General features: G+C 38.2%; 1 protein-coding gene across 1 annotated transcript in view; it reads left to right on the top strand.

Moving 5' to 3' along the window:
- Positions 1-15,738: 15,738 nt before the first annotated feature.
- The window catches only part of LOC118765549, a 16,323-nt gene continuing 6,666 nt past the window's right edge, over positions 15,739-25,395 (top strand). Inside the window, exons 1-5 of the mRNA XM_036507764.1 lie at positions 15,739-15,814; positions 17,196-17,345; positions 19,813-19,965; positions 22,857-23,039; positions 23,683-23,826. Coding sequence (XP_036363657.1) covers positions 15,784-15,814; positions 17,196-17,345; positions 19,813-19,965; positions 22,857-23,039; positions 23,683-23,826 — 661 coding nt within the window. The 5' untranslated portion in view covers positions 15,739-15,783. The remainder of the gene's footprint in view (positions 15,815-17,195; positions 17,346-19,812; positions 19,966-22,856; positions 23,040-23,682; positions 23,827-25,395) is intronic.

Below are 25,395 nucleotides of genomic sequence, written 5' to 3'. Positions count from 1 at the left end.
ATTTTCCGAGGCAAGTATTCCATTAGAGTGGTATAATTGGAGATTCGTATTCCACAACGACATATTGTGCTTCAGGAAGTTTGAATTCACAGGGGAAATTTTGAAGATGTCCAGCGATCTCAAGATCCATGGATGCGGTATACTGTCGAAGGCCTTTTTATAGTCAATCCATGCGGAGCTGAGATTTCTGCGCTTGTTGTGACAGTTCTCAAGTATCATACGATTAATTAGCAGTTGATATTTGCATCCGTAAGAGCCTCGGCGGCACCCTTTTTGTTCAATGGGGAAAATATCGTTCTTCTCCATGAATGCATATGTTTTCTCCGCCAGGATAGATGTTAGGATTTTATACGTGGTGGATAGACAGGTTATAGGCCGATAGTCTTTTGGAAGGTTTGTTTCGTTATTCTTTGGGAGTAGGTAAGTAATACCACTTGCTAACCATTCAGGTGTTTTCTTTGGGTCTCTCATAATTCCATTGAGCAGCTGTGCGCATGGGAGCGATGCGAGCCAGAAATTCGGCACCCTATCTTTACCGGGGGATTTCTAATTATGGGCCTTCGTGAGTACCTTTCTTAGGTCTGCTATTGTGATGTCTTCCCATGCTTGTTGTTGTAAATTTTGGTAGGATCCTTCAGTTTGTATAATCCAGTCTGCATTTATGTTGTACGTCTTCTTGTCACTCCAAATCCTTTTCCAAAAGTTTTGAACTTCTTCCATGGGAGGGGGGTCTTTAACGGTTACTTTCTCCTTCCCTATATCTCTGTAGAATTTTTTGGCAGTGGATGTGAACAGCTTATTTTGCTTGTAAAACTTGTTTCTCTTCTCAAATCTTCGTATTCTTTGGGCTTTTGCTTGGACTTTTTGTTTCAGCGTTTCTTTTATTGATATCAGTTCTTTTCTTGGTGAGGATCCAAATTTTCTCTTCAATTTTCTTCCTGTTCTGGATCTTACATCATTTCCACATATTAGTTCATTTAATATTGATATTTCCCCTCTCATAAATTCAATCTCTTTTTCAATTTTACTTCTCCAGGTTTGATTTCTTCCCAGGTTTGGTTTTCTTTGTTTTTTCGGGGGCATACAGCTGGTTTCAATTGCCCTAGCAGAAGCGTAAATAATTTCATTTAACTCAGTAAAATCAGGTTTTAATTCTTGTATTATTTCATTTGTTACATAGTTGCCAATTTGGATTTGTTTTTTATTTTAGTTTGTATTTGAGAGTTTATGAAGTGGTTCTCTATCATTCATACTTGTATGTCTTACAACTTTCTGCCTCATTTCTGCCATAGACTCTCTGTGTTCTTCAGCAAATGCGAGATCTTCAGTTACTGTTGTCTTATCGTTTTCCTGGCTATCTTTAACAGGTACAATAGAATTTCTTATATCTTCAGGCCTTTGCGTACTTTGGTCAGATGGCAGTCTTTCAATTAAGCCTCGTGGCGGGCTATACTGTTCATCTGATTCTTCATTTCCTTTGTGTCTTATATTTATGTCATTTTCCGTTGCGTGCTTGATCGCGCTTATTTCACTGTCTGTGAGTATGTTATTTCTAAGGATATGCCTCCTCACATTTGCTAATTTGTTCTCGTTCAAATAGGGCCTGCTGTCTTGATTCCGTGTTCTCCATATACTGTAAGAGTTTGCGGTGTGTCTTTCTTGAGATGGCCTACCTAATGCATAGTAATAAGCGTATATTACTTCTTTATACTCTTCTCGGGTCCATTTGTTCCGCTTACATTTTTCTTTCTGTGGTGGTTGCGGTGGTGAACTTGGAGGGCTCGAGTTGGGGGATTTCCCGTTCAAGTGACCATCCATGCCCGTATTCGGAGAAGAGTTTGTGCCAGTTGATGACTTTTCGATCCCAGGCTGGCTCTTCCCTGGGGGACGCGCTTCCAGATTAACCATAGGACAAGCGATTTGGTATACTGATTTAGTTTTCCTTTTAGTTTCCAAAAACATTTTGGTGCTACGATAATGTTATCATTTTTGAGCTTTGATTGGCTCGTGGGGAGACGGCCATCATTGCCGTTACAATTATAATCGTACCATTATAGCAGCCGTAGTCGGCTTATTATTGTTATTATCATCACCATTATTATCACTATCATCATTATCACCACCATTACCATCATCATTATCGTCATCACCATCACCATCATCATCATCATCATCAATGATATTGTTTTGTGTAGTCACAGCAGTATCTTATTGTTATTTTTGTTTTTTATCATTATCACCATCACAGTAGTGTCTGTCTGTCTCGTTGGCTGGCTTGGTGGTTGGCTGGCTGACTGTCTTCAACGCCAGAATTCTTGCCTGTCAAATACTTTCATATTTGGTTAACAATAGAGCCGAGGTGAGGTTTGTGTTGGTTGAACTCTTTGAGTGTGCGTGTGTGTGTAGATAGATAGATAGATTATCAACATTATTACTATCATTATTATCATCATCACCATCAGTGATATTTTTTTTTTCTTTTTAGGTGGGGTCCTATCGGTCAAAAAAAGTTCAAATGTTTACTACTATTAGCCTTAAGAAAAATTAAGGAAGGGCTGTTCTGTATTATTTGTGAATAGAGAAGTTGTGTTCGACCAGAGAGAATCTTAGCATCATTATTATTTTTTTTTTCCATGTGCGCTTGTGTTATTGCAATAAAAAATGTTTGTATATTTCGTGTAAGGTAATATTGTGGAGGTTGAAGTTGACTTTTCTAGAGATGTTTGTATGTCCAGTTAGAAGAACAGGTGTGTTTTTGCAATGAAAAGTATATGTTTATTATTATTATTATTATTATTATTATTATTATTATTATATTATTATTATTATTATTTTATTATTATTATTATTATTATTATTATTATTATTATTATTATTATTGAGTGAGAGAGCAGTGCATGCCATCAAAGTGACACTGGAGTAAAATATACGAAGTCCAGTTGTTATTGTCTGATAAGGGTACACCAGGCGCATGCATCACAGCCATGTGCACGACATGGTGATCTCATATCAAGATAAACAGCGCATGACCTTACAGGTGGGGCCCAGTTAGAATTTTCTCCTGGTCAAGTAGCCCATCCCGCTCAAAAGGTCCCTGAATAAGGATTTTTAAGGATGTTGAACGAACCATCCATGTTTCCAAAGGTGAATTATCCAAACCTCTAAGAATTCCTTTCAACACACGACTATGATGCTCCCCCACTACTTCTGCTCATGATCAGAGATGCATATATCGTCAGCCACTAAGGGACATGGTCATCCGGTTAATATCAAACAAATGACAAGCAAATCTGTGGTATTGAGCAGAATATTTGCTGTAGCCCATCTTTTATATCAAGACAAAACAATGTACATGATAACACCGCCAATCAGTTAAGATCGGAGGCCATGAGAGCCATTGTCTGGCACTGCATCAGGGCATTTATTATTATTATTATTATTATTATTATTATTGTTGTTGTTATTATTATATTATTATTATTATTATTATTATTATTATTATTATTATTATTATTATTATTATTATTATTATTGCAGCTTCATCGTATCATATTAGAAATGAACAATGTCAAATCTATGGATATGTGCGCGCATGGGCGTGTTGTTAATACAAATTCCGTTACCACCAAAATCCGGTTTCTAACCAATGTGTTGAGATTTTCAATCTGATCGGTCATGTTTTTTTACAGCTGCAGTATGAACACTGTGTCGACTTTGTTCAGCATTTTCTTAACTTGTTTGTACTTTTTAGTCATTATTGCCGAGAGATTATTCTTAGGTAAGTACTTTTCGCTCACTTTATTATAAGCACATACACAAATACACCTGTACATGTGTGTGAGTGCGCATATCTGCGTGAGTGTCAGTGTGAATGTGCGCCACGGAAACAGGGAAATCAGCCCTATGGATCTATATGATTCGGGAAGGATCGCTGTCTATCAATCTACCTATCTATCTATCTATCTATCTATCTATCTATCTATCTATCTATCTATCTATCTATCTCTATCTATCTATCTTCCTACCTATCTATCTATCTATCTATCGATCGATTTATCTATCTATCTATCTATCTATCTATCTATCTATCTATCTATCTATCTATCTATCTATCTCTTTATATATATACTGTATAAAGGATCGTGGATGAGGCCAAAGCAATGAGAAGTAAACGCAAGGTAAATCACAAGAAAACAAATATGTGAATTAATGTAGATTTACCTTGTATTCAATAATTCGGGGTTATGACCCCGTTTTCAAGAAATTGACGAATGTTGGCGATGTGCGTGTGTGTGAGCGTGCTTTACAGTAATTATTCCATTATAATATGTGTGTGTGTGTGTGTGCGTGTGTGTGTGTACATATGCGTATGTATATATGAATATATGCATATATATATATATATATATATATATATATATACATATATTATATGATTGAATGCCACGCATCCTCTTCCAAGTAAGTTTTATTTTAATAATTCCGATGCGCACTCTATACGACCTTTTTACTCTTTCGTTTTTCGCTCTTTCTCTCTCTTATTCTTTTACCTCCTTTTCTCCCACTATTATATCCTATTACTCTGTCACCCTCTCTCCTTCACTCTTTCTCCCTTGCTCCCGTTGCTCCCACATGACCATCAGCCATCTTTATTTCTTCTCTTAACTTGTGTTTCTTTCTCTCCGGTGTAGCTGGAACCAGGAAGACGTGTTCTTGTCTGCCTCCTGCCCAAGCTTAATTTACGTGTTCACCACCACAACCTACTTTAGGCTTAGTAGCCCTCCCTGTTTGCTTTCACTGTACTGCTTGTGTTACCAATTTTGACCCTCCTCAAAATCCCAAATTTTATTTAATTTGCTTTGCAGGAGTAACTGTTTTATCGAAAGCGTATATTGTTAAATGCTCGAAACACGAGAGTAAAGAAAACAGCCAAGAACTGATGAAGGGTCGTTCTTTATTTTTTCGTCTTGTTTTGCAATTCTGTCTTTCGTTGTTCAAAAAAATATTTCATATTCCATGTACTCGTACTTCGTATTTTTTGTTATACACGTTTCATGACGTCCTGTGCCTACATATGCATATACATACATACATACATACATACATACATACATACATACATACATACATATATATAAACATGAATATATATATGTATATGTATATATATAAAATACAAAATGGGACAAGAATGCAAAACATCCGGACAACTAGGTGATACTTAAAGGGACAAAACATCCAGATATACGATACAAGAAAAAACAAGGACGGGTCATTCGAAGCTTTCTATCCTCAGTCAAGAACCGGATCATCCAATTTCTGCGAGGATGATCCGGTTCTTGACTGAGGATAAAAAGCTTCGAATGATCCGTCCTTGTTTTTTTTTTTTTTTGTATCGTCAATCTGGATGCTTTGCTGTCCTTTTAGTATCACCTAGTTGTGATATATATATATATATATATATATATAATATATATATATATATATATATATATATTGGCCTGCTCGCTTAGCCAGCGGGGTGGCGTCATTCGAAGGCTAAAACAATGCGAACGCATTGTGACCAGCGATGTGTAACAACATCTGATGGTCTGGTCGGTCACGTGATATGATATGATATTATATATATATATATATATATATATATATATCGTCTCTCATGTACTCCTCCACCTTTTTTATCAACTGTTTAGTGTTACTGGATTTAATAACCGGGGCAACAAAAATGTCAATCTTCCCACACACAATCTATCATTCTCACCGCTAACTTTTTCCTCTCTCCCTCTCTCTCTCCTTCTCTCTCTCTCTCTCTTTCTCTCTCTCCATCTCTCTCTCACACACACACACACGCACACACCTGCACGCGCACACACACACGCACACACACACACACACACACACACACACACACACACACACACACACACACGCACACACAGAATCTATCTGCCTGTCTCTGATACATGAAGTTTCTTTCTGACGAACATCTCATTTTTCAAAATTCTATTTGCCCTTCTTATCTGTCTTTCTGTCTCGTAATTAAATATTATAGAAATATATTTTCCAATAAGAAGCACGAAACTGCTTCTATTTGGTCATTCAGCGTGCTAGGTACAGCATCCAAACGTATTTAAAAGAAGCCATAGGGTATATATGGTAACGTAGTCATAGATGTACATTCTTCCAGAGAGAGAGGAGATGGTCAACGCTGGGAAGCTTTTGTTCATAGGTTTGGATCCATCAGTCAGAGATGAGCCGGCTGCAAAGCTAGATAACGAAAGCATATTACGAGGAATTCGTTACAACCGCTCCTCGATACTTGCACAATTGAAAACCTATTAAACTACACAGTCCTTAGGTCCTCACAACAATCAAATCTACTCAAATTACTCATTCTCTCCGATTAACACAAGTTATCCATCATCACCACTGCCATCCCATTCTACTACTACTACAACTACAACTACTACTACTACTACTACTACTACTACTACTACTACTACTACTACTACTACTACTACTGCTGCTGCTGCTGCTGCTGCTGCTACTAGTATTACGACTACTACTACTACTAATACTGCTACTACTACTACTACTACTACTACTACTACTACTACTACTACTACTATTACTACTATTACTACTACTACTGCAACTAAGATGAATCAGTCCTTTCTTGCACCCAATGTCTCCCTCAATCTGAATGTATACCTCACAGCTCCATCATAAATCTACCCAATGAAACTCAAAAATATGCCTTTGACAGGACGCATAATTCTTACAAGCAACACAAACCAACGCCAAAGGACACACCTCTCTAAACCACGGCTACCACTACCATTATCATCATCAAATGCTAAATCAAACTTAATAACTTCTGCACATGTAACCCGTAATCCAAAAATCTGCTGCTGTTGTCGAAAGCATGACTTGAAGCCACCACCAAATCCACAGCAGAAACATCCCTTACAGTGACTTTCCGTAAAAGCCTGAAGTAACCAGATTTGCAAGAGTAAAAATCAGCAGCCGCAAATCATAAAAACCATAACTATATCCAACAGTAGAACCATAACAACTCCAGGCATCAACCCCTTGCAAAACTAGAGAATTCATATTTAGCCGTGACGAATCTGGCAAAAAAATTTGAAAATCCTTTTAGCTCTTACAAAGGTTCCTCCACGAACTCAACTCAACAATTCTCTTACACTTCACAAATCGAACAAAAGTATCATATCTCAGAGACCTTATGCTCAAAGAAAAGAGAATATGTATAGCACTAAATAAGACTAACAAAATAAATAAATAAATAAATGACACAACTATGTGTAATTCTCAATAGGGTATCTCATAGAAAAAGCCCATAAAAAAAACATGGGTACCCTGACTTTTGGTGTAGTTGCCTTTTTTCCTTACCTTTTTTCCCAACTATAGGCTTATGCTCAGGGCAGGCCTGTTCACTCACGCCATTCTCGCTACTTTCATCCATCTTTCAGCAAACATGCTAGAAGAAAACACTTCCCTCTCTACCCTTATTTTCCTTTTCAAGAGAAACTTGAAGAAGTTCATCAGGAAATGGCCAAAGAGAAAAGTGTTTCCCTTCAGCTCTTTCAATCTCGTCCACCATAAAATTCCTTTGGCCATGGCAATCAGGAATATAAAAACAGCCTTTCCTTCCCAGTTAAAAGAAGACAATCTTCATGATGGATTCAGTGGACAGTCGGATCCGTCCCACACGCGACAGCAATATTTCGACATAAGCCCACAGGTCAGCAATGCTTGGGCACTGAACTACTGCATGCAGAACCGCCTCATCGTTCTGTGCGCATCTCGAACATCCTCGGCTGACGGTACTTCCGTACCTGTAACGTTTATCTCGAACAGGCAAATCTCCTCGGTAGCACTGCCAGACCAGAGATTTTTGGAAATTATCCATTGGTCCCAACCCGAAAGTTCTCCGGAAAAGAGCGATTATTTGATCTTCTTCGACGTCCAGGGTTTTCCCAAGAACATCGTCGCACCTTTCCTCCACTAATCCTCTATAAAAGGCTGAAGTTGACGTTCGACCTATTGCACTGTCGGACTGACTGAGAGCTGTGAGTGCTTGAAGACATTCCACTTTCCAAATGCTTTCCCTCGATCTTTGTTTTACCCGGGACTGCAACTCCGTTTAAGAAACTAGCTGCAGAAATATTTGTCTGGTGAACGGCGACCACACCTTTTTATCGTCAAGGAAGCACTGAAGATGTCGTAGCCTCAGCGCCCCTTCCACATGAAGCGGAAGAGTATACGCTCCAGCGTAATCAGACGGTTGTCAGGACAAGGCACAACGGTCAGGCGATAGTAGTTGACAGACGTGATATACGCGTTAGCCACCTCTGCCCGACCTTTCAAAGGTAGCTTTCTCTCGGCCCATTTCTGGGTGAGAGGAGTTACCCTGCTCGTTACCTCGTCCAGTTTTTGTCCATCTGAAAGTCCGGACTGAACCAGACCCCGAGCAATTTAACCGGTCCCCCCGGCGCTCAACGACGCAGTTGGATGGCATGGACTTGCTTCTCCAGGTACCGAGCTTCAAGACCACTACTTTTTCTTGGTTAATTGTCGCTCTTGAAACCGCTTTGTAGTCCCTGAGAGCGGTGCCGATCATTCTATGTGTTTATGAACCGACACCACTACGTTGATGTAGTCGGAATCTGCCGACACATCTCTCACATCCTAGCTCACGCAGCGGGATGCCTCTCAACGCCTCCAGTTTCTGTATTAGTGGCTCGAGAGTCAGTATGTACAAGAGAGACGAGAGAGGACAACCTTGCTAGACGAGCACATGATGCTGAACGGCTCTAAGAAGTAACCGTTCTCCCTGACCACTGAATACAGGCCTGAAACCAGCTGCCTTGAGAACGGCCGCCTGGTATAGATGGTTCAAAAACACAAGAACCACGGTAAGCCATCGAGGTAGGTCGCGAAACCCATCATGTAACCCGGCTCACCGCTGCTCCCGAACAGTTGAGCAAAGCGCCGCTGAAAGACTACACAATCTGTCTTTGATTAGTTATCATTTGCCCTTCGTGGTCCAGCAAGAATCAGATCATGGATTTATCGTCACGTCGTCCCTCTTCCACTAGGGCCCATTGAATGGCTTTCGTCTCTTTGAGTATAAGTACTCGTGCCTTAGCTCTGACGACGCAACCTTCGTTTTTTGCGTTGAAGAATTGGTCGAGTGCCAATCTCACTGCGAGCACGTCGATCACGATACTTTTTATAAAAGCGTCGTCTAACTTCTTGACTAGCTGTCTCTACTCTGTTTCTTTCTACTGCTAGTCCTTTCCTAAACCTTATCAACTCTATTCTAATCGCCTTTTCAAGGCGAACCACCATTTGTGATAATGATAGTAGTAGTAGTAGTAGTAGTAGTAGTAGTAGTAGTAGTAGTAGTAGTAAAACTTTAGAAATACCCTACAATCTAGAAGTATTACAAAAGTCGGCATTACTTTGGAACTGCATGCATATGGCGTAAAGTACTGTCTGTCTAAGATCCTTGTTGTGACTTGACAAACAGTACAAACCCCTGGTAGACACAATATCTTCAATCAACAGCCTCGCGATGTTTTATACTGTGCGACGTCTATACTACTACTACTACTATACTACTACTACACTACTACTACTACTAATAATAATAATAATAATAATAATAATTGTAATAATAATAATAATAATAATAATAATAATAATAACAATAATAATAAAAAATAAATGCCCTGATGCAGTACCAGGCAGTGGCTCTCATGGCTTCTGATCTTAACTGATTGGAAGTGTTATCATGTACATTGTTTTGTCTTGGTATAAAAGATGGGCTACAGCAAATATTCTGCTCAATACCACAGATTTGCTTGTCAGTTGTTTGACCTTAACCAGTTGAGCATGTCCCTTAGTGGCTGACGATATGTGCATCTCTGATCATGAGCAGAAGTAGTGGGGTAACATCATAGCCATGTGTTGAGAGGGATTCTTTGGGGTTTGAATAATTCACCTCTGGAAACATGGGTGGTTCTTTCAACATCCTTAAACAACCCTTATTCAGGGACCTTTTGAGCGGGATGGGCTACTCGACCTGAAGAAAATTCTAACTGGGCCCCACCTGCAAGGTCATGCGCTGTTTACCTTGATATGAGATCACCATGTCGCGCACATATGGTTGTGATGCATGTGCCTGGTGTACCCTTATCAGACGGGTAGTCATGATGGGTATATTGGGCTTCGTATATTTTACCCCAGTGTCACTTTGATGGCATGAACTGCTCTCTCACTCAATAATAATAATAATAATAATAATAATAATAATAATAATAATAATAATAATAATAATAATAATAATAATAATAATAATAATAATAATAATAATAATAATAATAATAATAATAATAATAATAATAATAATAATAAGAAGAAGAAGAAGAAGAAGAAGAAGAAGAAGAAGAAGAAGAAGAAGAAGAAGAAGAAGAAGAAGGATGATGATGATGATGATGATGATGATGATGATGATGATGATGATTTCAGAAATTCAAAAATTCAACGATGTGGACATCAGTATACGTATATTACTATTTTTACCATCAGTAATTTAAAATAGAACAAGGTCAGCGCTCTCATCGCTAGTAGTAGTAAATACATTTGACCTTTGCTGACCCCATGGGTGTGAGGCCTCGTTTGTTTCCTTATTGCACAGGAAGGTCTATTGCCGCGCCTCTCACCATCTGCCGAATCTGTTTACAGATATGTAGAATTTGGTCTATTCACCAAGCTGCTACTATTCCCTTCAACTCTCACATATTTATGATTATCTCAAGTACAAGACAAAAGTTGAAACTAAACAATAATACCTTTTAATAATAAATGGAAATAATAATAATGATAATAATAATAATAATAATAATAATATGCCCTGATGCAGTACCAGGCAGTAGCTCTCATGGCTTCTGATCTTAACTGATTGGAAGTGTTATCATGTACATTGTTTTGTCTTGGTATAAAAGATGGGCTACAGCAAATATTCTGCTCAATACCACAGATTTGCTTGTCAGTTGTTTGACCTTAACCAGTTGAGCATGTCCCTTAGTGGCTGACGATATGTGCATCTCTGATCACGAGCAGAAGTAGTGGGGGAGCATCATAGCCATGTGTTGAGAGGGATTCTTTGGGGTTTGAATAGTTCACCTCTGGAAACATGGGTGGTTCTTTCAACATCCTTAAACAACCCTTATTCAGGGACCGTTTGAGCGGGATGGGCTACTCAACCTGAAGAAAATTATAACTGGGCCCCACCTGCAAGGTCATGTGCTGTTTATCTTGATATGAGATCACCATGTCGCGCACATATGGTTGTGATGCATGTGCCTGGTGTACCTTTATCAGACGGGTAGTCATGATGGGTATATTGGGCTTCGTATATTTTACCCCAGTGTCACTTTGATGGCATGAACTGCTCTCTCACTCAATAATAATAATAATAATAATAATAATAATAATAATAATAATAATAATAATAATAATAATAATAATAATAACAATAACAACAACAACAACAACAACAACAACAATAATAATCATAATAATAATAATAATATCTGCCAAGAAAAGAGGGAGGCCGTGGACTTTTACAGCTGGCAATAACAATGAAGATTGCTACAATTGGCCTAGACACCTACTTGAAAAAGTCTGAGGACTGGATGTTAAAACTTGTCTCCAAAACATGAAAACAAGAAAGCATCATACTCAGTAACAAAACAGGCAAAGGAATATCTAAGTGAATTCCGAATACAACAAATTTCGGAATTAGAGATAGTCATACAAGAAACAAGCACAGAAAAAGCTAAGTGCATGAAAACCCGTGCCAAAACTGCGGCCTTAGATATTCTGAATAATAAATGGCAAGAAAAACCTCTCTATGGCAAATACCCAAAGAGAGCGAATAATGCAGATATTGACAAAGCCCTGACCCATCAATGGCTAATGGCCTCTGGCTTAAAATCTGAAACAGAAGGGTTTATCATAGCAGCTCAAGACCAATGCCTACCAACAAGAAACTACCAGGCCAACATATTAAAGAACGGCAGTAGCCCAACATGTCGTGTATGTCGACAACAAAATGAAACCATTGATCATGTTGTCTCCAAGTGCAGTCTTCTAGCGCCTACAGAGTAGCTCAACAGGCATGATAGTGTTGCACAATATATTCACAGGGTAATTTGCAAAAACCTGGATTTGCCCCATGAAAAAAACTGGTGGGAACACAATCCACCTCCAGTGCTTGAAAATGACCACATCTCACTCCTCTGGAACTTCACCATTCAAACTGACAGAAAGATAGATGCAAACAGGCCAGACATCATATTGAAAGACTTCAGACAAAGAACATGCCTCCTCATTGATATGACTGTCCCAATCGATATAAACGTATCTGTCAAGACCTACCAAAAACTGAGCAAATATAAAGATCTTGAAATAGAAATCAGCAAAATGTGGAACCTGAAGACTAAAACAATACCTGTTGTCATAGGTGCCCTGGGAATGATAGCGAAAGGGGCTGATTGCTACCTAACTCAGATTCCAGGAAACCCCAAAATGGCAGAAATTCAAAAGATAGTGCTCATGGGAACTGCTCATATCCTACGCAAAATACTCTCTATGTAATCTCAAGTTTTAAAACAAACTTTTTTTAAAAATTTATTTATTAGACATTCACTAGTACAACACCAAAAAAAAAACCCCAAATATATGGCACACTAGGCATAACAATAACGTGAACTTCCACCCTGTTGTCTCTTGAGGTCTCTGGGTGAGACTTGGAGCCAACTTGTACAAACATAAAGCAAAAGTAAAACATAGAATAATAATAATAATAATAATAATAATAATAATAATAATAATAATAATAATAATAATAATAATAATAATAATAATAATAATAATAATAATAATAAACCCTTATTCAGGGACCTTTTGAGCAGGATGGGTTACTTGGTATAAAAGATGGGGTACAGCAAATATTCTGCTCAATACCACAGATTTGCTTGTCAGTTGTTTAACCTTAACCAGTTGAGCATGTCTCTTAGTGGCTGATGATATGTACATCTCTGATCACGAGCAGAAGTAGTGGGGAGCATCATAGCCATATGTTGAGAGGGATTCTTTGGAGTTTGAATAATTCACGTCTTCATTTCGCAAAGACTTGCTCCACCTGCCGAGAATCGTGACACGCCGTCGAGGTAGGCACTAAAGCCTATCCTGCGTTCCGGATCGCCACCCCACACCCCAAATAGTTGGATGAATTAACGCTGAAATGCCGCACACATTCGCCCACTTTAGTCCACCAAAGACCGATTTGTAGCTTTGTTGCCACGTTGAGGCCCTGCCACTCGGGCTCATGAAACGGCTTTAGTTCCATCGTTTCTTAGAACACGTGCCTTGGCTCTGACAATGTATCCTTCGTGTATAGCGTTGAAGAATTGGTCCAGGACCAAACTCACTGCCAGCACGTCGGTTATAATGCCTCTCCTAAGCTCCTCTTCTAAGTTCCTAACTAAGTTTCCCTCTATTCTATTTTTCTGTGGTGCTTTGTTAAACATAAACGATTCTATTCTAATTGCCCTTTTCAGGGCGTACCACCATTTATTGTTAAGTATCTACCCTGTTAACACCCGCTTAACTAATTTGCTAATCCGGTCTCTGTAAGCTTGGAACGCCAGAAGTGACGCGTTCATCCTCACTAAACGGGTTCCTGCTTACGTAATCCCACTCATTAGGCACTCTAACAATAGACTCCCTGTACTTGATACTGAACTTTGGATAGAGACCGTGAACAGCAGAGTTCAGCTCTTCCACTCTTATTACATGAAACCCATAGCTTCTAAATATATTGCTCATAAGAATTCAGCTTTGTCACACAACATGAAAATCAACACACGGATAGCAGACTTAGTTTGGATAATGAATAACGAGTTTTCACTATGCGAGCCCGATGAAACAAAGAAACATGTACAGAATGCCATGCACCGCATGAAATGGATATGACCAGAAAGACAGGGTTCGGGTGTACAAGGAAGCGAGTAAGAAGTTAGCATTATATATAATGAAACCACTGATACCTGCCCTAAGTACAGAAGAAAAGACTAGAATAGGATACAGAGAGTTTGTGACAAAGAAAACAGGGTGAACACATGGTACATTCCCGAAAAATATCAAAGAGTGACGTTTGCAGAGGCCACAGCCCATGAAGAACTAGCCCGAATATTTAGGAAAGCTCTGAAGGAGGCCAAACTCAACATTAAGATCGTTGAAAAACCAGGGAGCTCCATCAGATCACAATTATGTAGGACGTACCCCTTTGAGAATACCACATGCACCAATAAGAACTACATGTTATGTAAGATTAATCCTGGCATTAACTGTAGAACTAGAAATGTAATCTACAGTATAAGGTGCATAGAGAGTGCTTGTAAAGACAAGAACATGACATACATTGGTGAGATATCTAGAAGCATTGCAGAGAGATTAAATGTACATTTGAGACAATATGACGATAAAAAGCAATCCTCCATACTCTACCAATATGTCAAAGACCAGCATTAGGTCGACTTAACATCCACGTTTTATCCAAGCATATGAAGGACCCAACACCCAGACAAATACAGGAGTACGTCCTCATCATAAATGAAATATCTCCAGTACTCCATAGGAGATATACGTAGAAGGTAGGGACACCCCAATACCCACAGTTTATACATACACGGGTAGATTTGTTAATGGGCTGTTATGTAGAGGCATGTATATATATATATAAATTATGTGAATAATTTTACCTATAAAGGTAATTTTAATGTACCGATCTACTTGGTAAAATTGTTAATTAATTGATTAATTAATTAATTAATTAATTTGATTAATAAATTTTACCCTTCTGTTATTAATTTTAAATTATCTCTCTCTCTCTCTCTATATATATATATATATATATATATATATACACACAAATGGACATGTAAGTAAACAGAGAGATATGTAGATAAATAGGTGTATAGGTAATAAAGACAGACAAGCATGCACACACACATACACACATACATACACAAAAGAAGACTGAGCATATACACACACGCGCACTTCACACACATGCACGCTTTACACATACACAAGGAGACAGAGGTACAGACACAAATACACTCACATACACACACACACACACATACAAACTTGAACACAAACACATGAATATGCAGAATACATACATTCAAACGGACACACACGCATACATACGTACATACATACATACATACATACATACATACATACATACATACATACATACATACATACATACATACATATGTGTATACACATGCACACCAACAAACAAACAAACTAAAAGAACGCAGTTCTGATAACGGACAGAGTTAACGACGATTGAAAAGGTTGCAACATGCAACAAAAATTTTTAAAAAATAAATAAGTAATATATATATATATATATATATATATATATTATATATATATATATATATATATATATATAATATATATATATATATACAGGTATGTATGTATGTATGTATGTATGTATGTATGTATGTATGTATGTATGTATGTTTATCATTGTCATTATCATCATTATCCTCATGAAAATGTCAAAATATACACTCCGTTTCAGGACAACAAACTGTTTCGGGGCAAGAAAGATGTGATTGGAGGCGAGGTGATTGTCTAAGAGACGAATCCTTAAGAAACAAAATGTGTGAAAGGAATTGTTCCAGAACACCCCGTAAGTGGAATGCCTTCTGTTTTTCTGTTTGTCTTTGTCTTATTTTTCTGTAATGCATCTCATAAATCTTCTTTAATCGTTTATTTGTTGTTTGCAAATTGAAATATATTTCTAATTTTGTCATTTAATTTAAATACTGCGTGTTTCACTATTCATCGATCACATATCTGCCATGTACTGCTTACTTTATCTCATTTCAATTTTTTTTGTTTTTGTTTTTGCCCCCTTTTTTAAAGCCTAGCCAGGCACATGGGCCCGGTTTCCCGGTTTCACTGGTGTATGTGTTCCCCAACTGGACGGGACTCCAGTCCATCGCAGCGTTACTCATTTTTGCCAGCTGAGTGGACTGGAGCAACTTGAAATGAAGTGTTTTGCTCATGAACACAACGCGTCGCCCGGTCCAGGAATCGAAACCACAATCTTACGATCATAATGCTGACACCCTAACCACTAAGCCTCGCGCCTCCACCACATTTCAGTTTACCGCTGCTTAACTACGCAACATAAATTAATGTTATTCATTATATGAAAATATACATGTATGTACATGAATACAAGCATATTATCTTTAAATCCAAAGTCGCACCCTACTCCTGACTCGTAAACTTAAACCACTACATGACGTTTTACAAACGTTAACAAAATCCCCCTCACTCTTGTACTATGACCTATTTCTTATGTGACTCAGGTATACTCCATAACTTTAGGTCTTCTGAATGATTCACTTCCTACCAAGCTGTTCATATTTCAAATACGTTTCAGCGACAAACTTCTTTTTCTATTCTACCAGTTTTCAATTTCCTCTAATCTAACTCTGTAGCATAGACAACTATAAAATCGCTAAACGTTTTTAAAATAACTTCCCCTAATCTATGGCAACTACTCCAGCATGGTACCCTATATTTTGTACCCTTCATCAGAATCCTACTCAATCTTCAATTTAAATAGCTAAATTCCCTGTATTAATAAGCCCAATTTCGTTATAACAGAATTCAAGCATATCGCTATCACTCGTTATTGAAATCTTCCTAGGTTAACGTCCGACAAAAGTTTACTATAGTTAAATAATATATCACCTATGTTCCCACAAAGCTTAGATATTGGTGTCTGGTTTTGGAGAAGGCCTGAGGCATATATACATACATAGGCCAGGCATCTGCGTATATATCTTTGTCATGTTTCCCATTTTTCCTCACTTCTTCTTGGATTCTGTCTGCTCCTGGCGCCTTTCGATCCGAGAGCGATCTAGTTTGACCAAAGCCCACCACCAAATTTAGGTCCCAAAACATTAAATATTGAAATTAATACCCAATTTGTTCTTCGAATGATGGGTAATGCAAGATAAATCACAATTTTTCACATTTGTTTCTTTAATTTTCAGCTGGATGTTTATTTAGAGTTGACAGATTTGGTATTGGCCTGAAGTATCAATGTCATTGCTTCGATATCGCTGACTGTGACTTCGATAACGATGGGCATTGCAAGGGGGCTAGATGTATTTTTGGTTACTCTGGACCTACATGCCAAAGACGTAAGTATTTCGTCGATTTTCTCAATACACACACCCACACACACACACACACACGTATTCAAATAGGAATTAGAAATAGCTCCAGGGACATAAACATTATAGAACTTACACATACACAAAGTGTGGCGTCCTGGGCAGGTGTCTTCTACTATAGCCTCGAGCCGAGTGGATTTGGTACACGGAAATTGAAAGAAACCCGTTGTACATGTATGCACGAGTGTGTGTTAATTTGTGTGTATGCGTTTGTGTGCGTGTGAATGTAGAAGCAATTATGCGGAGAAACAAATTAGACACATCAAATATATTAAACATATTAAACGTATTTACTTGAAATATGCAGATATGAACATATGCAAAACGAGAGGAAACAAAAAGGTGGAGGCTTTCAGATGATGAATTTTTAAGTATAAATATATAGATATTTTTATTAATAGGTCCAACTTACATAGAGTAGAAACGCCAGAGAAAATCAAAAGAGTGAAAGAAAGGTGTTCATGGGAGCTTCGGCACCCATGATAATTTTGGTATATTTATTTCATCACAATATGCGGTCGTATGGATGCAATTAATTTTGGAACTGGTCCCAAATATATACTCTACGTGCAAAACGCTCCCCGTCCAATGGACGGTGCTGAGTTGTCAAACATTTAAAGCAAATCGCATTCTTACCTGGAATCGATTTTTGTAATTTTTTCAAGACTTATACACGCCCTGATACCGTCGACAACTACATATCAAATTTGAGCGCAATCGGATGGAGGATGCCCGAGATCCTAGAAGACACACGCACACAGACAGCCAGAACGGATTTTATATAACAGTTTTACCAAGGAACACTAAAATATATAATAAGACCTTGCATTGCTTTACATAAGTAAAACAAATCAACAACGAACAGAAACATTAATGAGAGAAGGGAAAACATATTCAGTATAACCAGAGAAAATTCCTCGTCAGCTGCCAATTGGACGTCAACGTGGTGACAAACATGCGCGCGCACATGCACATATATGCGCGTACATGTACACACGCAGGAGTGGCTGTGTGGTACAAGGTTCCGGGTTCAGTCCCACTGCGTGGCATCTTGGCAAGTGTCTTCTGCTATAGCCCCGGGCCGACCAATGCCTTGTGAGTGGATTTGGTAGACGGAAACTGAAAGAAGCCTGTCGTATATATGTATATATATGTATGTGTGTGTATATGTTTGTGTGTCTGTGTTTGTCCCCCTAGCATTGCATGACAACCGATGCTGGTGTGTTTATGTCCCCGTCACTTAGCGGTTCGGCAAAAGAGACCGATAGAATAAGTACTGGGCTTACAAAGAATAAGTCCCGGAGTCGATTTGCTCGACTAAAGGCGGTGCTCCAGCATGGCCGCAGTCAAATGACTGAAACAAGTAAAAGAGTAAAAGAGTATACCCGATATACCCGTATGTTTCAACTGCCTTTCACACATGTCCAACAGTTGTTTGATTATCTGTGGAAACAGTTCACCCCCACCAACTACGTGGAACTTCTACTCTTCCCACCCGAAGGGTAAGCGACGATCAAAGGCAGTGTGATTTCATTCCTATTAAACTGTATTGAAAATTTACTAATGAATATTAAACAGGCAGTTATGGCTGTGCGGTAAAGAAAAATGCTTGCCAACCATATGGTCTTGAGTTCGATCCCAATGGGCAGCATCTTGGGTCAATGTCACAGTTATAGCCTCGGTCCGACCAAAGCGTTATGAGTGGATTTCGTAGCCGGAAACTGAACGAAACATTCCTTGTGTGTGTGTGTGTGTGTGTGTGTGTGTGTGTGTGTGTGTGTGTGTGTGTGTGTGTGCGTGCGTGCGTGTGTGTGTGTGTGTGTGTGCGCGCGTGGTGTGTATGTGTGTGCGTGTCTGTGTGTGTGTCTGTGTGTACGTGTGTGTGTGTGTGTGTGTGTGTGTGTGTGTGTCTGTGTGTGTGTGTCTGTGTGTGTGTGTGTGTGTTTGCGTTTCACCACTGCTTCACAACAGTGTCGGTTTGTTTTCGTCTCCGCAACATTAGCGGTTCAGCAACAGAATAAGTACCAGGCTGAAACCTTTAGGGTGGTGCCCCAGCATGACCGCAGTGAAACAAATAAAAGTTAAAAAACGCATTACTAAACAACATAAAAATATATTGTTCGCTGCTCAACTGATTCTTCTAATCCGCTGCACTTAGTAATTATAATATGGCGGCGATGAGTCAAAAACATTGGTTGCCTTTGAATTCTTTCAATACTTCTCTGTTTCCACGTCTTTTTATACTTTGTGATGTAAGAAAGTAAACGCTTCACATCTCTCTCTTTCTTTCTTTCCTTCTCTCTCTCTCTCTCTCTCTCTCTTTCTCAATCTCCTTCTCTTCTTTCCTTTCCATCCCTCTCGCTTTCTCACTATCTGTTTCTCTTGCACTCCTCTCTCAAATCAGAGATGAAGAAATTCTTTCTTCTCAATACAGGTTTATTTTACGTGTCCTTTGCGACTGCTGTCAGAACTTACATGGTTATGAATTTGCGGCACCGAAGAGCTACGTGCCTGCCACTCCCTCAAAAGATACACTTTCTACATGTATTCAGAATCAACTGGGTCAAATTTAATATTTCTCCAGCAGGTCGGTAGATACTTTATTGTTGTTCTTGTTAATGATGTTGTTACATTGTTGTTGTTGTTGTTGTTGTTGATGATGATGGTGATGATGATATTGACGATGACAACGACGCTAATGACAACAATGACGACGAGAATGATGATAATGTTTGGCCCCAGATCGGTCTCAAAAGGCAATCAAGACGTGACCATCTCGTATTGTTTAGTTTTATAAAGTCCGGTATATACTTTCGATATCAAATAAAACTGGATGTGATTTGAAAACAATTCAGATATTGTTTCTAGCAAATCTAGTAACCACGAAGAGTTTCTCTGATGAACGTCTATTGCAAACAATTTTCATGAAATATATCAATCGAGGTAGCTGACACCTCTCACTTGCAACTATAATTTCTACTCTAGCAAAATCTTTGCAATTAAAGAATCTCCACCCATTCACAAAAAAAGTGTGATTGCTATAATAAATCGAATTAATATGTCAATATCAATAATCGAATAGCGAATCCTATCGAATGGCGAATTGAGGTAACTTACTGATGTGTTGAATAGTCTGCAACTTTTGGTTTCGATTCATGATTAAAACTGTTTCATTTTGTTATTAATTTTGAGGGTAACAATAACGTTTCATCTTTACATTTCACTCTTACTGTGGAGAACACAGAATCAAGTATTTGTTCTAGCTACGACAAGACGACAAACAAGTATATTAGTCTGAAAGCTGTTCAATGAGCTTACGACATTATTTGTTGTAATGCAATAATTACCGTTCTCAGAGAGAGGACATTTTTAAAATGATTTTGAAAAAAATCATCATGGCTGGAGGCGCAGTTTATTTCCTAGGATCTACCAGCCATAAATAAGAACTTCCGATTCATTGAGTCTACTGCACCATTTAAACGATTATGTCATTCGTTGATTTCTTCAAGAGATAAGGACTGGAAGAAAGCGGATTGTTTCTGAGGCAAAGACGTTTGTGGCGTCCTGCACTATGGAGATATAGCGGGTCACACACAGAGCGCAATAAGAAAGGCCTTGGAAACAAGGAATTTAATCCATATCAGGCCATGAACGAGTAGGAGAGCATTGCAGTAGCCAAATAGGTCAGTAAAATAAGAGGTGGTGCAAAGTCGCTATATGATGCTGATACAATGTAGCCAAGAAGACAGTGTACTGTTTGGGAGAGATTTGTGGTTAGACGAAAGGTAGAGTGGGAAACACTTTAGTCATAGGAACCACCAGAATCAGTTTTCTGGTTCGCTCCGTCTATGATATGCTTCTTAGTTCTGTAAACCAAAGGTACTAGAAAAGAGAAGCGAATAATCTGTGAAAATGTGCCGAAATTGGAAAGATGATGCATATTTTTTTGCAATTGGCTACTAGGTGTGGAGCACAGATACACGTGGTGGCATAACCAAGTTCTTAGAGTAATGGTTGATGCAATGGTAGAGAGGTTAAAACGAATTTAAAATGGCGAAAGATCACAAGTAGTGGAACTTAGGAACATTAAGTTTTGTAGGGAAGGTGAACGCTTCAAGACATGCACTGTAAGAAAGACGAATGACCCGAAATAGGAGGGGACTTAGAAGGTTTTTGTTGACTTTGGTGATAAATATCACTTGTCACATTTTATCATCAAAAGACTCAATCTTGTCATGTGAGAAAGAAAGCCAATATATCTGGCTCAAGAGAAAGGATAACTGATGCAGCAAGAACGATTATCGAGAATAAGAGAAATATCTTGTCCAGAGTCACAACATATGATTCGACAAAGGTCATGGATGTTATGTGGGTGGCCCTGGTAGCTCTGATTTCGCAACTGAAGGGGCTGAAACACCTAAAGAGCTACTTTCCAGCCTAATGAGACATCGGTTCCTGCATTTAGAAATGGAGTAGAGCAACACTATCAGTGCACGGTTGTTTAGCTTAAAATATAGTTGTTAATTAAAGACAATGACCAAACTAAAATTTGATTGAGTTTTCAAATATTGTAATTTGCATCTTGCATACTTACCAATAAGCATCCAGTAAAGTAATGGAACGACATTCAGCGAATATAATAATTGCGAAACTTTTGTTGCTGGATAACATTACGAAAGTAGTGCAAGGTATTTAAATCACTGCATATAATTAATGTGCATTACTCAACACTACAAGTTAAGATGGGGCCCTTGGTTGAGTACGATGTATGTTATAAATGGAAAGTGAAAGAGGGAGAGAGAGAGAGAGAGAGAGAGCAACTTGCTGAAGCAGGGACATGAATCTCCACCCACCTAAATTGCTTAGTGACTCACTAGCTCGTTAAGTTAAACAAGGTAAATAAGTAGGAGTGGCGAAAGATTATCATACGGGGGAATAGCAGCACGACTGGCACAAACCTGGAATAGGTCTGCTTAAATTTGGATTCGCTCACCATTTTGTTACTGTCCGCCCGAGAGTTCTACAATATTCGGCCGAACTGTTTGGCAAGAGAACGCGCTCAATTCCTTTGAAGATTGCCTCCTCAGCCAAATGTTAGCCAGTGCTGATTGATCGATTAATATTCACACAAGCGTTAGTATCTTTTATGGACACATTTCCTTTTATGGGGATACATTAGGTCCTGGTTCTGTATAAGAAAGAAACCTGAAATCTATGGTTCAAAACCCAGCAGAGGTTTCACTACGCAACAAAAATTCCTAAAAACTGAAAATTTTTTTTTTCTTTCTACCTTTTTTTCTTTTTAATTTTTTTCATTCCTTATATATAAGAGGTATTACATAATTTTTCTCTATTGAGGTTTATCAGCTTTATACAAACGTTTAAATTGATTAACTAAATAATTAATAACACTCTCTAACTCTTCTAGTATTTTCAGTATGCGGTCTGCTATCATATTTCACATACTATTAATTTCAGTTAAAAAAACAGTTTATATCACTTCGATGGGAAATCAACCTCTCAATTGTACATTCAACCGTAATTCACCAAACCGTTCCGACGCCAGTTCTCATACGACCGTTTCATGCACGGGCGATATCAGTACTGACTGGTTGCACATAAATGGAAGCAACACCTGTATCGAGAACTTACAAATGTCTGGTAAGTATTATATTGTCACACATACAGTAATTAAAAATTGGTGTATTTTGAGAAATGTTGTTGATGTTGTTGTGGCTGTTACTGGTGGTGGTCCTTTAGAGGAGGGGAATAGTCGATTACATCAACCCTAGTACATGACTGGTACTTAACTTATCGATCCCGAGAGATAAAAGGCAAAGTCGACCTCAGCGGAATTTGAACTTAGAAATGTAGCGACGGGAGAAATACCGCTAAACATTTCGTCCAGCGTGCTAACGACTCTGCCAGTTCACTACCTTAATAATAATAAGAAGAAGAATCCTTTCTACTATAGGTACAAGGCCTGGATTTTTGTGGGGAGGAGGACACTCGACCACAGTATTTGACTGATACTTAATTTATCGACCCCTGAAAGGATAAAAGGCAAAAATCGATGTCTGCGGAATTTGATCTCAGGCGTAGCGGCAGATGAAATATTGATAGGCATTTCATCTGGCATGCTAATGATTCTGCCAGTTCACCGCCTTAATGGTTATAATAATAATAATATGCTCATTAATTTATTAATAAAAAATATTCTCAAATTACAAATTATAACACACTAAAATAATATTTTAAGATAACTAAAATGTTTTTATTTATTTTTCAAATTAAAATTCTTCAGGATGTCCACAAGAATTATTCGGTCTTGATTGTACACATAAATGTCGGTGTAAGAACGGAACAACATGTCACCAAATAACGGGCCATTGTAAAGAAGGTTGTGAACCCGGAAGAACAGGATCTTCGTGTCAATATCAAACTTACGGTAAAAAGAAAGATGATACTTCGCCAAATTCTTTGCTTTTATAACTTAAGATTATTTGTTTAGTTCTTTAATGTGCATGCTTTAAAGTTGGAAGGTTATGGTAGAGTAAATATAAATGCATAGCGACCAGTGCACATGCGCAGTAAACTTGCTAAAAATGTGAAGGTATACTCTCTTTTATTCTCTTTTACTTGTTTCAGTCACTTGACTGTGGCCATGCTGGAGCACCGCCTTTAGTCGAGCAAATCGACCCCAGGACTTATTCTTTGTAAGCGTAGTACTTATTCTGTCGGTCTCTTTTGCCGAGCCGCTAAGTTACGGGGACATAAACACACCAGCATCGGTTGTCATGCAATGCTAGGGGGACAAACACAGACACACAAACATATACACACACATGCATACATATATACATATACATATATACGACGGGCTTCTCTCAGTTTCCGTCTACCAAATCCACTCACAGAGCTTTGGTTGGCCCGAGGCTATAGTAGAAGACACTTGCCCAAGGTGCCACTTTTCTTCTATGGATGACTGCACATCCTAAGGATCTTCGCCATTTACATGAATATTTGAACATTTCAGTATAACTTCGAACGAGTGATGTTCTTTGCAAGCTACTTTTACTATAAACTGCTAGTCAGGGTGGAGACTCAATGTGATCCTTCGGCTAGTCAGAAATAATAGCCAAATCTCCTTGAATCACTTACTCGTGGTAAAGAAAGGACGCACTGGATATTTGGATAATCAAAAAAAAAAAAAAAACAAACATGGAAGACCCGAAGGTCAATGTTCGAATACTTTTGATTATCGATATGCTCAATCAAATGATGTAGAGGGATAGTTAAACATTATTGTCATCATCATAATCATCATCATCATTATCATCAGTTTGGGCAACGTCAAAACATTGCTTTAATACCACACGTTTCAAAAACATTGGGCTAACTTTGCAGGAAGGGAAAATTACGCTCCACTGCAAATGCATGACCATATCGTTGTAGTGAATTTTATTTTAAAAAATACATATTTCACTTCTCTAACGGATGACAATTCGCATTCAATATAATCGTAAGGATAAAGTATCGTTCAAATTTTTTGATATTGTGCTGCTGGTATAGTCGAGAATTTACAATAGGCGCAGGCGCCGCTGTGTGGTAAAAAGCTCACTTTCCAACCACATGGATCTGGGTTCAGTTCCAGTGCGTGGCACCTCGAGCAAGTGTTTTGTACTGTAGCCCCGCACTGACCAACGCCTTTTGAGTGGATTTGGTAGAAGGAAACTGAAAGAAACCCGTCGAATATATATATATATATATATAATATATATATATATATATATATATATATATATGTATATATATATATATGTATATATATATATATGTATATATATATATATGTATATATATATATATATATATATATATATATATATATATATATATATATATATATATATATATATATATCAGTGTGTCTGTGGGTTTGTCTCTGTGCTCCCTGCCACGGCAAAAAGGGACTGATAGAATTGGTACCAGGCTTTAAAAAAACATCTATTGGTTT

This window comes from Octopus sinensis, linkage group LG12 (assembly GCF_006345805.1).
Source record: "Octopus sinensis linkage group LG12, ASM634580v1, whole genome shotgun sequence".
Classification (NCBI taxonomy): domain Eukaryota; kingdom Metazoa; phylum Mollusca; class Cephalopoda; order Octopoda; family Octopodidae; genus Octopus; species Octopus sinensis.
This window is presented reverse-complemented; position numbering and strand designations above follow the sequence as displayed.